The sequence below is a fragment of the Camelina sativa genome, chromosome 1 (assembly GCF_030686135.1).
Source record: "Camelina sativa cultivar CO46 ecotype springtype chromosome 1, ASM3068613v1".
Classification (NCBI taxonomy): Eukaryota; Viridiplantae; Streptophyta; class Magnoliopsida; order Brassicales; family Brassicaceae; genus Camelina; species Camelina sativa.
Window position 1 is genome coordinate 10178766 of NC_141880.1, and position 15233 is coordinate 10193998.

The 15233-nt window shown below is 32.4% G+C and overlaps 1 protein-coding gene across 1 annotated transcript; it reads right to left on the minus strand.

Annotated features, from left to right (window-relative positions):
* Nucleotides 1–6051: 6051 nt before the first annotated feature.
* Nucleotides 6052–8272, minus strand: LOC104787578 (FCS-Like Zinc finger 8). The gene is made up of 3 exons (XM_010513187.3): nucleotides 7526–8272; nucleotides 6465–7195; nucleotides 6052–6345 (listed from the first exon to the last, which is right to left on the minus strand). The coding sequence occupies exons 2-3, from the start codon at nucleotides 7187–7189 to the stop codon at nucleotides 6276–6278; spliced, it is 795 nt and encodes a 264-aa protein (XP_010511489.1). The 5' UTR covers nucleotides 7190–7195; nucleotides 7526–8272; the 3' UTR covers nucleotides 6052–6275.
* Nucleotides 8273–15233: the final 6961 nt, after the last annotated feature.

Sequence of the window (15233 nt, forward strand, 5' to 3'; positions counted from 1 at the left end):
TAGCTACAATAATGTTGTAGTATCGTTACTATATGTCAAAGCAAAGTTGTTACAAAAATCGAAGAAAAAGTTAAATAAAGTTAATTTACCTATTTTCCTCCCACTTTTTCGAATTTATCATTATTTTAGGCCAGAAAAACGTAGCGAACTTAATTTATAATTTGTTGAATACTAAATAGTTTCTAATCTTAAGTTAAACAATATGATAATTAGAAAAATATATACACAAGTTGGTCTGTGGTTAAAGGTTTTGTCGTCTTGGAGAGTAGAGAGAGAGATATATAATTTATTCAACAGCATGCTAGCTCTCGAGGCATAAACTCTGTGGGCGGTTAAAGTTTTTGTTGTAATAAATAAAAGAAACAAATAGAAAGAGATATTGAATGCAATTTAGTAGAGTTAGTTAATTTCAGTTACCCTATTTGTCATGTCTTCTCTCGACAGTTGCTTGACTAAGCTTGTGACTGTCTTTCAGAGTTTCAGCCATAGATTTGTCTATATTTGCCATGTCATCATGCATTACACATCACATATATAAGTATGCAATTCTTTTAATTTCTTAATTAATATGCTTGCTAACATCATTAATACTTACATATATAATGGTATCATGTTACGAAAATTCATGTAGCTGCTTGTGGCTTCATAAGAGCGGATAAACACATCATACATGCAAGTCTATAAATAAAATAAAATATTTCCATCAAGAAACAAACAAAACATATTTAAGAAACAAGTTGGGCAATTGTTTGGCTTTAAAAAATATAAAGCATTTGTGAATATGATGCAACAAGAAGAGTTACAAAGACATGAGCATGAGCGTTACTTCCGACGTTGTCTTGCAATAATGCTGACAACTTTTTTTTTCCATTGACTACTTTTCTGAATCATATTTTCTTTAAGGGCTTTGTTTTTTTATATACTATGTACATAAAGGTATAAAAAAAACATATGAACGTTTCATTAAGTGGTTGAACAAAGGATTAAAAGTTTTTTAGGCTTGAAACTCAAAAGTATGTTCAGCTTCTTCGGTTATAAAACGTTAATCGTGCTCCGATTTAGTTCAATTATATTGGATATCTAAGTTTGACTATATTGAAAATAGTAATTAAACTAATTATTTATATCATGTAAATACTTTTTAATGAAACAAGATGCAATATAGATGATAAAAGAGAAAAATAAAACTAAATTGGTTTATTAGTTGAAATCGGTAAAAAATTAAGTTGCAACTCGAGTCATGATTATTTTTTGTAATATTAACTACCAAGATATTTTGAGAATTTGAGTTTAAATCCGTATATTCTCTCAGTAGTTCAAGAGACTATAACATTTTATATGATTTCTTCCTAAATGTCTCTCATTCCAACCCTAATATTAAGCTAGGTTTTGACTTAAACAGATGGCACGATCATCAATGGATTAGCCTTACAAACAAACAAATAGATCTGAAAATATAAATGCTCAGTGCAATTACTATATAGTAGAGAATCGCGAGTGACTAGGATCGGATAGTGGGAGCTCTAGCCTCTATGAAGATATTTTGTTTCAAGCAGCGAGTTAAACACTCTTCAATATTAGGTTTTGAGTTCAGCTACGAGTTAGTGGGTCATGTAGTTTCGTTCTCGCTAAAAATCGTAAATGGTGTGGACCTTAAATGTAATTAACAAAACATTAGATTTTGCATCATGTACTCATTTTTTGCCCCCATGCTTGGACTTTTGTCTCTCTTTTTCTTCATTGCTTTCTTTGTCAATGATGTGCTCTTATTACATCACTTGAAGGAAAAGTATACCACCAATCATTATGTGGATAAATTTTACATATCTGTAGCCATGTCGCGTGTGGGTTTGGTTTCGAGTTACTTTCAAGAATCATGTCGCTAACTAAGTAACTATTATTTCAATATACATAATAATAATATCGGTCTATAGGAGTTTTACTTTACACGCATAACAAAAACGGAATATTAGTAATTGATCGTTAACAAAGATGTTTTTGTAATATCTAGCTAATTGAAAGCTATGAAAATTATCCATGGTTGACTCATAAAATGGATTTTACAATGTCACGAATTGACAGTTTAGAACCTTTTAGTAGTAATATTTTTTTCAGAAAAAAAATAACCTTTTAGCTAGTAAAAATGCAACAATGATTATTTTCGTCCAGAATGAAACTAAGTACAAGCGGCAACAAATATCGCACATAGTTCAATAAACATGCTAATAGAAATTCTATGAAAATTCTACTTTAGCATAGAACTTATATGTTGCTGCTTGCACTTATAAATTAAAAATGGATGCGCTAACATATAAGTTCAGTGAAAACGTGGGTTTTATGATGATAACAACAACTGATTTTTATAGTAAGCCAGCCAAATGCACATAATAATTTATTGACGAGAAGGGTTGGAGCTAATCAAAGCAATCTATAATGGGATTGGTTGTGGATTTGTGGTGGCAACATAAATAAACTTAACTGGATTAGGAGTATGTGGCATAAGAATTTCTTTTTCCAAAATGGCCCCAATATTTTAAATCTGTTCATAATTAAGAACATCATTAGTATTCAGTTGACTAAATTAAACTTTCAAACTTGACGCATTTCAACCACTCTACGTGAGTCATATAATGATAAATTCTCATCCACTACATCCATCTTTGCTTTTGTTTGACAAAAAAAACTACCATATAACATAGTTGCCTGCCTTGGCCAAGTTGGTCTTTCTTACATATATTCTCCTAAAACTTAATAGTATGATCAATCTCAATAATTGAAGAACAAATAATTAAAGAATTGAAAAGATTGCAAATGATTATAAATTTGGCCAAGATAAATGATGGTCTAGTAAAGTCATATTAATTACATTAAAAAACAAAAGGCAAAATCAGTACACTATAGTAGCATGTTACATACTGTATACTTTTTTTTTTTTCTCTCTCTTCTGCAAAAAAATGTATCGGAGCATAGAACCATATGTCCGTCAACTTTTCCCTCAAACAAATTTATTCCACACTGATCGTTTGATCCACACCCATAATCGATTCTTCACTGATGACTTTTTTTGGGGTTTAATGTTACATTGTGTGTGTATGTATGTTATCCTGTTTACCATGAATTGCAACCAATTATAAGCGAATATATTATGAATCTTGTGAATGAAACAAGAGTCAGCAATAGTTGCCATGTGTGCATATGAGACCAACGATGTTGTAGTAAAGAGCCATACCTATATGCATGTGGGGGTACCTATATAATAAACCCAACTAGATAATTAAAAAAATAAAATAGAAGTATTACCATAGAACTGATCATACAGGGAATATATAAATTTATATTTTTAGATTATTTTGTGTGTGACTAGTAAAAATAGACATAAAGCCAAAATTGGTATAAGTAGAAGAATTGATTGGTGGATACAAGAACAGGTTTCATATGTCTCGTTGGGTTCTGTTCAACCTCTCCACCTTGCAGTGCTTAATTGTCCTACCTATCACATGTCTCATTCATGTATGTCCTAAAATGGATAATAATAATTAACATTGTGGGATATCTTTATAACAAACAAACAATGGTAAAATAACATACATATCCCTTTGTCACATTATGTAAGATATGTTAGAAGTCTCTTTTTGTTTCATTTTATTAGAATTTTTTTGCATTACTGAAATTAATTTGATGTTTTATGACTCTTACTTTTCAGTAATTGGAGATCTCCTCTTATTCTCCTAGTTATATATATATATATATATATATATATATATATATATATATGTTCGCGTTAGGTATACTAATTGCGTACAAATGATCAAACTGTTCACGCATAAGCATGCATGTGCTTTGATTAACACAATGACGCTTTGACAAAATTGGCGGAGTAGGGAAGAGTTTACGTATTCAACTAATTGAGATCATCTTAACACTATAAAAAGAAAAAAATAACTGGAATTGAACCATATTTATTTCCTTTTTGTTTGTTCATTTTTATGAAGTAGAAGATTCAGTTAAAGGTCGCACGTAATTAAGTGATAACCAAAAAAAAAATTCACGTGTACATACATGTTTACATGTGGGTTTGTCTTTGTTTGTATGTCTTATGTGCTCGAACCCTCGAGTTTCTTTATTTAAACTTATTTGAAATGCTTAAAAAATATGGTGTCGTCCATTCAAAATACGTAATATGCAAAATTTCCACTTAAATAGCGGACGTTTGCTTAGGATTAATCATGTATAACCTGATAATAGTATAATGCTATAAAGAATGACATCGCTTTTGTAAAATCTTATCTCTAGATCTCTCTGGGGCATTTCATACTTTCTCGGGGTTAAACAAGCTTTCATCTGAAGATTTTATGGACGCGAAATAAAATCATATAGGTCAAATTAACTAATCCACGACACGTACGCGATGAGCCTAGTCAAAGATTATAGTGAAAATGAGTTAAATAAGACGGGGAGGTTTTGCTAGGGGCAAGGTAGCGATGAGAGTTGAAGAAATTTGAGTATCATTTGTAAGATATGATAAATCTATTCAGTTTCTAGTTTCTACCTAGTGGATTGTTCAACCCGAACCGTAATGAAATCTATTGCCAACCTCAAAATCAAATAGAATAAATTGTCAAACAAAGAATTTTATTTGGCACACTACGTGTCCTTGACCAATCAAGCCGCCACTCGTAGGACCATATGCTGACTTCAAAGTTGGATTTTGTAAGACTCATGGGTCCGACGTTTCTAAACATATAACAAGCAACAACTAACAAGTGTTATTTTGTGTGTGTAAATAATACTAATATCGTATGTTTTAAGTGCGTGGAAACATAATAAAGGAAGTGTCAGTAGTAACCATACCATATTGCTTAGCTTCAAGCCTTCAAAAGTTCAAATAATTACAACAACAAAAAAAAACATTGTATATTTTCATGCTACAACCATTCGCAAAGGAGGCCGCCGCAGATTAGCAGTATCCTCATTGTACATGTTCAGTATGTTGATATAAAATTGTATTGTAATGGTAATAGTTTCATATTAACATTATATACTTCTCACTTGTCAGTGTGTAGTTAGGCAACCAAAGCCCATACTCGTAATCAGATTCGGTTTTAGTACGGTTTGTTTGCGGATTAAACCAGACCAACAAGTGTAAAATTATTATTAAACCACGATTCGGTTTAATAGTGGCTCGGGCTTTAGTTTAATCAATATAGAACCCAATCATAATTGGTCCATGATCCAGAATGGTAATACCCTGATCCTTAACGGGCTTCGACTTTTTAATTTTTTAACTTCTTCCTTCTTTTTTTTTGTCAACTAATTTCAACTTTACTTCTTTTTTCTTTGATAAATAAAGTAGAGAGTTGTTAGACTAGAAACTTTCAAAGGTTAAGTTCACCCTAAATATCATTTCTTGGAAGAAAAAAAAAAAAAAAAAAAATTCAGCGTTTTGTTTTATACTATAATTCTTGTACAATTTGTTTCCAATAATTCTTGTACAATTTGTTTTATATACCATGTGCTTGTGATACATATATATAAGATTCAAATCACTTACTTCTATTTCTTTCTTTTATTAATTGTCTTAAAGTACAAAATACAAATAATTCAGTCATATTTCAACAGTCAAAACTCATCAACTTTTACAATTATTTTCTTAAATAAAATTCGATATTACTTCATTTAAGATAGTCAAGAAAGACTGTTAAGTTATCAGGATTTTGATGTATCAGATACTAAAATGAAAGGCTAGTTTATATAATGGTGATAATAATTATTGTCATTTAGAGAAAGAACAAAAAAAAGAAGGTGAAAACTCATATACATGTAGAGCTTCACGATCAAGAACGACGTATCTTTGCAACTGTCTTTTACATTTGAATTTTTCATTTCATGTGTTAATTAGATTCGTATTTTGTGATATTAGCCAATAGCCACAAATGTTAGTATGGAGTGCAGCAAAAAAGATTCATGATATTCAAAACCTCCATAAAAATTTAAGCTAAGCTCATGTTTAGAGTTTTCTGTCTTAACACATCTCAAATGGAACTTGCTACATTTATAATTGTGATCTCTACTGTTATTATTAAAGTATATGATTATGCATGTAGACACATAATACACATAGATACAATGAAGATACCAAACTCTCTCTGCTCCCAACCAAAAAAAAAAAAGCAACTAAACAAAATTGAAAATTCATATCTAAACATTTTATTGATTATTAGTCATTACGTCATTATTATCATACTCTCTCTTTTTTTTTCTTTTTTTTTATATATTTAATTATCATTTTCATCAGACATCATCTCCAAGGCTCTGCACTCACTGCTACAGAAGGCTCTATCTCCCCTGCAATTAAAATCATCAAAATCACCAAATTGATTAGCCAACCAAAAATTAGAAAAAGTTTCACATAATTTGTTATGTTTTTAAAAAATTTAAAAAAAAATGAAAAGGCCAAACCAAACCTGTACATGAAAATGTCATCACGAGGACCAAGACTCTTCTTACAGTTACAGCAACTACTGAGAAAGCTGTCGGGTGGGGAACAATCCGAATCCGATTCGTTAACCGGGTCGGAGCTTCGAAAGAACACGACGCCCGGTTGGCTCTCCACGATGCAGTTATCGAATATATGAATGGTTCTCGGGTTAGGCCCGTGACAGGTCACGCATGTGTAATCCTCCGATAGCTCCATATCGCTGGCGGAGAAGTAGCCGGAGAATACCCGGGGAGACCCGAGACCTGACCCGGAAGTTGGTTTCATCGTTGTCGACTCCGGTTGAGAGTTCCTCGTTTTGATCCCGAAGTCCGACGAGGAGCGTGGAGAATCCGGGACCCGGATCCGAAGCTGTGACCCGAATAGGATTGTTCCGGAGCCAGGTTCGGAGTTTTCGTCTTGGATGAGAGAGTCGACGATGGCGAGTCCGATTCTTCTGGGTTCGGGTTTGAGATGGGTTTCTTGGAGTTTCGGGTTGTCGGATCCGAACGGGTTTTTCAAAACGGAGAAAGGTTTGTTGTCGAGGATCGAAGTCGGGCTCGCGACGGCGTCGTTTTCAGTGAAGCTTTTGAAGCTACTGAAAGCTGTGAAGAGCCTTGGAAACGGCGTCGGTTTACTCTGTTTTTGATTCGTCTGGTTCTGGTTTGTTTCCGCCATTAAAGCTTGCTTGCTTCTTGATCTCTTCTTTAGCATAACTCACTTCTCAATTACACCACACAACAACAACAACAACAACAAAAATCACAACTTTATAACTAAATTAAGCATAAAAATCATAATTTTGTAACTCAATTAAGCATAAAAATCACAACTTTATAACTCAATTAAGCATAAAAATCACAACTTCATAACTCAATTAAGCATAAAAATCATAATTTTGTAGCTCACTAAGCATAAAAATCATAACTTTATAACTCAATTATGCAAACAAAAATCACAACTTCATTAACTCAATTATGCAAACAAAAACCGTAACTTTGTAACTCAACTAGGCAAAAGAACATAACTCTTGAACTCAATTGAACTAACCTGGAAGATTGTGGAAGTTTTTACAGAGAAAGATGAAGCTTAATGCAATTCTGTTGCCTCCATGATGATTTGGTAAGAAAATGAAAGTGTCACAAAGAGAAACTAAAATCAGAAAGAAAAAAATATTATAAAAAAGAAAAAAGTAACTGAAAAGATTTTTATAATTGTTTGTAACTCCCGAGTTTCTCGCACTTTCTTGCTAAAACTTTTTTATTTTAATTTTCTCTCGTGTGTAAACAACATGAAACGTTACACTAGAGATTGGAGAAAGAAGAAGAAAGAAACAAACAAAAGCAAGAATTATTGATCCGTTTGTTTTTGTAATTTTGTTTGCTTTTTAAAACTATTTTGTGTGTGTGTGTGTGTGTGGGTTTGTGTTGTTGTAGTAGTGGGGTTATAGTTTCGATGAACTGAGAAAAGAAGAAAATTATAAAACAGCAGCCCCACTGATTCTCTTCTCTACCATATCCTCAAAATTCGCCATGAAGTTTCATAGCAGAAGAAACAGAGAGAGCACTAACGAGACACACTCACCCACTAACTTAGCTCTTTGTATGAAATTAATAATATATATATATACTAATTAATATACACACAGTTTTGCATTTATATCAGTCTGTATAATTCTGTGTATAAGTAATCATATATAGAGAGTGAGAGATTGTTTTTGAAGAATCAGTGGGTGCAGATATAAAACCACTCGAAGCTTTTTTATTTATTTAGCAGTGGAACTACCTAAATTCGATTATTTATTTTGTCTTTTATTCTTTTCTGATTTATTGTTTGTTTGCTTTTGGGTATGCCAAGGAACCACTCACGTCGTTTTCTACTGACCCTTTCGTCTTTTATATTTTCTTTTGGATTTTTCTTTTAGTTTTCTTTCTATATTCTTTTTTCTTTTTAATTTATTGTATAGAAAACGGAAACTTTAGCAATTTAATGAAAAACAAGTTGGAAATAGAACTTACTATTATGTTGTCAAAAAGAGAAAAAAGCTGTTGGTAAGACTCGTGTATGTTGCATTTGCATATCGTACGGGTTACGAGTAATCTATCAATGGAATGGAGTATAACACAAAACGTTTAGGGATAATAATAATATAAAATATATGGATGATATAAGAAGTATATATATGATATAATCTTTCGTAGTTTGATTAGGAATTCACTATATAAATACACTATTTAAAACGTTTTAAAATAGCACAAGTTCGCAATGTTGTTTACGTCTTGCATGTCATTTAATTTAGAGGTATATGTACCTTCTCACGTAATTGTCTATCACTGTAAAGCCTGTTAGGTAACAACACTACATAATTAGAAGGTGGGAATGACAAAGGTATTCAAGACACGTTTTGGGGAGATGCAACTGTTGAAATAAAAAATCTCATTCTAGTTCAAGTTCGCAAAGTTAGGGATGAGACAGAAACGAGAGAGCTTTGGTTTATAAAATCATGTTTTAATTAAAAAAAAAAAAAAGGAAACAGAAAACGAAAACGAATAAGAAATTACCCAAAACAATGATTTTAGATTTAGTACAAGGCTTTTGAGATGGTTTTATCATATCTTTTAAGAATTAAGTTTAATCTTTCCACGGCTTCTCAAGTTACCAATTTGTAACAAGAAAGTGGAGTTATTAGGTAACTCATATAAACACGGAAGTAGTTTTCTCTACGGGAGACAAATCGAGATGATGATTACGAGAACTTTTGGTTATCTTTATTATAGATACAATAATACTTTTACGATCATTATATGACAAAATTTCTTTGTGTAATGATTTTATGGTACGTCGTGGTGATGATGACTATATTGTTAGCATGGGAGTGTGGGTGGGGAGTGGACTTGGTCGCTCAGAATCGAAATGGAATGAGATACGATCATACGTACGAATATATTTCACAATCTTAACTGAATATCTCTTTTGCTTTCATAGCTGGCTAGTCTCTTTGGGTGGACACTACACACACTTGCTATATATATGTATAACACGAAAAAAAATAATAACGTTACTTTAAACCAAACTAGTGGTATAATCAAAATTCGTATATAACCTATTGTTAATATACTAGTAACGCATTACTTTTTGTTATTTTAGCCATTTTTATTTGACACTCTCTCACTCTCTCTCTCTTTCATAATAAGTATCATTTTGATATTTTCACACAAACTTATAAAATATGTTTAAATTTTTCTAATACTTTTAAATTCAAATTGATTGTGGGTATTTTCTATGTATTTTAGATTAAATTAGTTATTTTATACAAAATTTACATTGAAAATCTAAAGTAATACTTATCAAAAATCCAAAATAATATTTAAATAAAAATATATTTAATTAAAACAGAGGGAATAGTAATTTATTTTTTTGGTGATTAAAAAAAGTACTTTAAAAAAATGTACAAAGCACTTGTATATACTCCCTCTGTTTCAAAAAGAGTGTTAGTTTATAATTTTTTTTGTTATACAAAGAGTGTCATTTTATATTTTCAATGCATCATTTTATATTTCTAATGCATTTTTTACATTAGATTTCCTAGTTTTACCTTTACTCTATAGCTAAATTAACCTATTAAACACTTAATATTTTTTTTTAATTTGTGTGAAATGTGTCAAAGTGACACTCTTGTAAAACAGAAAAAATACCATTTTGAATATAAAATAGAAAGTATCATTTTCTCTTCAATCAAACATCACTCCATGGTTTTTTTTTGTTAAAAAACATCACTCCATGGTTGGATGCTCAATCTGGAAGATTACTGTAGTAAAATAGATCATTCATTCTTTCGGATCCAAAATTACTGATGTAAACATGCATGTTGGTTGGATCTTCCATCCGTTCATTCATTCGACTAGAAATCAAGAAATGGGTTCACTTTTGATTTTTTGAACGCCTCAAATTGTATTACTAATCAAAGTTGCGATCTTATTTTTTGACAAGCTGTTCTAATGAGTTGTGATTCCGTATACTTTATCGAAACCATTATTGTAAACATTACCACACTTTCATAATTTTTTTAATACAAAAATTTCTACATTTGCCTAAAAGTTTCAATTACCTTTTATGGATTTGATTACTGTTTACTTGCATTTTTGTGTGAGTTGTGACTGTTTTCCATTATAACAACTTAATGGAAAAAAAAATAAACTATTCGATACCAATCACAGTTGAGGGACATGAAATCAAGAATAGGTTTAAGCAATGTTTTTTTTTGTAAATTTGATCATCATAAAATTTGACTATAATAGTGTGTGAAGTCACTCACAGTGGAGAACTGATGAAGCATCATGAGTCGTGTCATGGGCTCGTGAACACAATCCATCATATCATCGTGACCGTCCGTGAGATCAGAATCTAATTTCTCTGTTGCTGTCAGGAAAAAGGAGCCCACTCTTTTAAGAATTATAAGATATAGGTTCATATATAACCCCTCTGAAGTCACTAAAAGCATCTCCACTCATGGGTACTCTCATAAATACTCATATTTTTGAGGTCCAAAACAATATTAAACAACCCAATTTGGGTCCACGAAGATGAGGATCGTTGTTACGGGAAGCAATTTTTAGCAACGATCTAAGAACGCTACGTGGCATCATATGGTTGGTTGGAGCGAAAATATAAAAGGTTTTTTTTTTCTTTTCCATTTGATCTGTCTTTCTCTCGACTGTCTCTCTCTTCTCTCTCATAGAAGACAAAACTCTCTCTTCTCTCTCATAGAAGACAAAACTCTCTCTTCTCTCTCGCAGAAGACAAACGATCGAATCGGAAAAATCAATGGATTTCCGTTCATGGGTTTGATTTTTCCGACTTATACTGGAGGATAGTTGGTCACCCGGAGACGATGACTTCCAGATCGGCTCAATCGTGAGAGTTGACGGTTCGGTTCTCACGGCTACCAACAGCGGCGGTTCCTTTTAGTGGGACAACGACGGTGGAGGATTCTTCTGGTGGCCTACAGGGAACGGTGAGGTCCATTGGCTACCGAATCGGAGATAGAAGGTTCGTCTTCTCCTTTCCGATTTATTGAATGTATTTGAAATTAATCTTTGGTTGTCTATAATAGTTAGGGTTTCAAATTAATCGATTGATTGTTAGGTTGGTAAATGTTTTATTTCGATTTGACAAATTAGGCATAGATTATGAGATTAGTTTGATGTTCAATCGGTTTTGAGAATTTTTTTGGAGGGTGATTGTCTTTATGTTTTAATCGAGTTATTGTCTGATAATTTTTTCAAGAATTAGTACATTTTTATGTTCTTGTTATCTTATGTTTGTCTGTTTTGTTATAGATTGTTGATTGAATCCTTGTGTTGTTCTCAATATTAGGAGTACAATGTTTTAGTTTATGTCTTGTATAAGTAATTGTGTGATCAATGTTGATCCGGTTGTCATGTTTTGTGCAAGGTGCTTCATAAACTGTGTGTAGCTGATAAATGGTGAAGATTGGTTAAGGTGAAGTAGACACACGGTTGGGTTCTCTTACTTGTAAAGGTATGCTACTCTAGCTTTCATTGTTGTTGTTTGGTTTTGTTTGATTTTGTGTTTGTGATGAATGTGTAGATTTTTTATATTAAGTGTAATATTTTTCTATGTGTTATAGATTGTAAGAATGATTGAAGTGTTAAGTTTGTCTTTGTCTTGAAGTGTTATGTTTGTATTTGATGATGATAATGTTTGATGTTCGGTAAAAATAATTGAACATCAAACCGTGTGTTTTTGTATTTGATAAGTGATGTGATATGCTCAAATTTAACCCTGAGCTACTCTCTCAAATTAAGAGATCAATTATAGTACTTATGGATCAAATCCACAAAGACTCTAGATTCACACAATAGATTTAATAATCTTTTAATTATGCTAAATCAAAATATTAATTTAAAAAGAATGCAAAAATAGAATTAAGAAGTGTTGTAAATTCAGGAATTAAAAACGCTAGGTCTATAGAAATTCTCAGGAAATCATGGAAAATCAGATCAATTAATTAAGCAAGCAGGATTCAACAATTAAGCACCGTTCTTGAACTCTAAACACAATTGTAAAATAAATCAGTTCTCACTGCAAATATTATCTAAATTTAAAATCAGAAAATCCAAATCTCTTTGCAAAATTCAAGGTTAAAAATCAGCTTTAAAATTAGGTTTAGATAAGTTCAGAAAATTACTAAATCAAATCTCTTTGCAAGAAGTAATTTTGCTCACCAAAGGTTTTTGTCAGGAAAATCAATTATATTCTCATATCAATCAATAATCCTAAGATCTAAATCCAGATGATTAATCAAAGATCTAGCAATAAGAACAACCTATGGTGAAGAACAAGAAAGATAATGAATGCTAAATAATAACAGATCTAACAATCCATGAAATCCCTAATGAGAAACCCTAAACCTAACAAGCAAATCTACTCCGACATAATTGTAAGAACACAAATCATGAATAAAATAGATAACATTAAGAGATTAAAAGAAGAAGAAAAAGGAGTTCTGAATCTTCTCTCCAAAAGCTCTCTAAAAATCTCTCAGGATTCTCTCTCAAAAGTTGCAGGGAAAAATAAAGCTTAGGTCTAAACAATGACTATAAAAAACCTATTTATATTCCTAAAACACGTCCAGGGACCAATGATGCAAATATGGAAAATTTTGGGGCAGATTTGTAAATCTTCAAAACTTGTGGGAAAACTTCCGATTCTTCTGTTGGATGATGCATCAATCGACACCATCACTAGCATCGATCGATGCTGACTTCTTAATTCGCCTCTCAACTTTGTAACTCAGCCTCAATGCTTGATTAAGCTCCAAATCTTCCTATTTAGCTCCATTATGCTCTCATCCATGCTAAATCCTATAAAGATTCAAAAGACTCTAAAATTACCAAAAAGACTCTATAAATAAGACTTATATCATGGATAAAAACACCTAAAAACCATGATATATCAACTCCCCTAGACTTAGCCTTTGCTTGCACTCAAGCAAAACATAAACTTAGACCTGTGAAAGAAGTTTGAAAACGCATAAACTCTTTTTCTTTTTAAAGTAAAACCATGATGATCTAAACCATTATCCATATGCTTAGCAGGTAAATCCAAATTGAACCACCATGTACATCTCCGTTGACATTCATAACATCCGAAATTCAAACCAAATTCCACTACTTCCTCCATTAAGCCTTCATCGGTGGGTCTCATCAATTTGATTAATGTCAAGAACCTTCTAGACTCATTCCCATACAATTCCAAAACCAGAAAGATATATCTTTTTACAACATGTGGTAGTCTTCCTCTCCCCTAGACTTATTTTATGCTTATCCTCCTTTGAGCTTTGCTTTGCTGTTTTTTTTTACTATTCTTTTTTTCTCAAAGTTGTACGCGAATAATGGGGTCATTGGTAATTTACTACCCCTTGCTTCCAAGCTTTGTGTAATCATTTGACTCAAGAGTAGAATAATGAGGTCACAGGTAATCTACCTACCTCTCTAAACTGATCAAAATCATCTCATCTTTTTTTTTTTCTTTTTTTTTAACAAAGCTCTCAGGAAAAATATTTCAAACTTTAATAAGGGAAAGGAGTACCATTTTCTTTTGAAGATCTTACTTGTCCGGTATGAACAAGGAGTCAAGCTCTATGAACATCAATCTCCTTGATGAGGTAAAAGAAAAGTGCAGAAATTACCTCAGGCTTTGGTGGATTCAGTTGGAAATTTAGATGTCTCTGGTTTACTGGTCATCCATTGGATTTTCCATTAGTCGGATTAGTGGATTCAATCTGCAGCATTAATCAACCAAGGAAGTACACTAAAAAGAAAAATCATAGTTCCCAACAAAAATTTTGACTCAATAAAATAATTTTTCTTTTTCAAAAACAAAAACATAGTTAGTAACTGCCTCTCCCAGACTTAAACAACACTGTCCCCAGTGTTATCAAGTAAGAGATTGGCGAATAAAAATAAATCAAAAGAGAAAGGAAAAAGAAAAACCTACCAGTGGGTTGCCTCCCACTAAGCGCTTGTTTTCAGTCATTAGCTTGACTGTGTCAGATTTCAGGCATTCGGTGGATCAGAACATGGAAATGAATGCTTCTGAGAGAATGTCCTCTTCATCCAAGGTGGTGTATAAGCTTTAGGTGCATGAGATTTACCAAGGATGTGAGGAACATGACCTGGGTGGGATTTAGGGACGGGTTTGCTTCTTTTATGTCCTGCAAAATCATCAACAGAAGAAACAAGCGCTTTACGATAATCTCATGGCTTGGTTAACTGCAAAACAGTTTTTGTACCTTTGAAATTCTTATTGATGATAAGAGAAGGTTTAGGAGAAGGAGATGCATACTTTGGCCTTACCTGTGGGTTCTTGACTGTAGAATGGTGAGATTTCAGCTTTACAACCGGTCTAAGACTTGCAGCTAAGGAATCAGCTCGAGAATTCTTGGTTTTTGACAAGTCTGGACGTTCTCGTGGAGGTGTATCGATCAATGCTACAACTGCATCGATCGATGCTAAGCCTGCAACTCGTGTTTCTTCAACGATTCTGCAATTTTACTCAGCAATTCGTGTTTCCATAATAAAAACATCATCTACCAGCGACTTGTCATGGATCAGAACCTCATCATGGTCTCTAGTACTAATTAGATGGTCTCCACTCCAATCTTCAAACTTAACAGCTTGCTTACTCACTTTCTCAACAGTCTCCAACTCTTTGACATATCCAGCAGTAATGT

Coding starts and splice junctions, on each gene's coding strand:
- LOC104787578 (XM_010513187.3), bottom strand. CDS start 7,189: ATGCTAAAGAAGAGATCAAGAAGCAAGCAAGCTTTAATGGCGGAAACA. Junction 6,346..6,464: donor GATGACATTTTCATGTACAG/GTTTGGTTTGGC, acceptor TTTTAATTGCAG/GGGAGATAGAGCCTTCTGTA.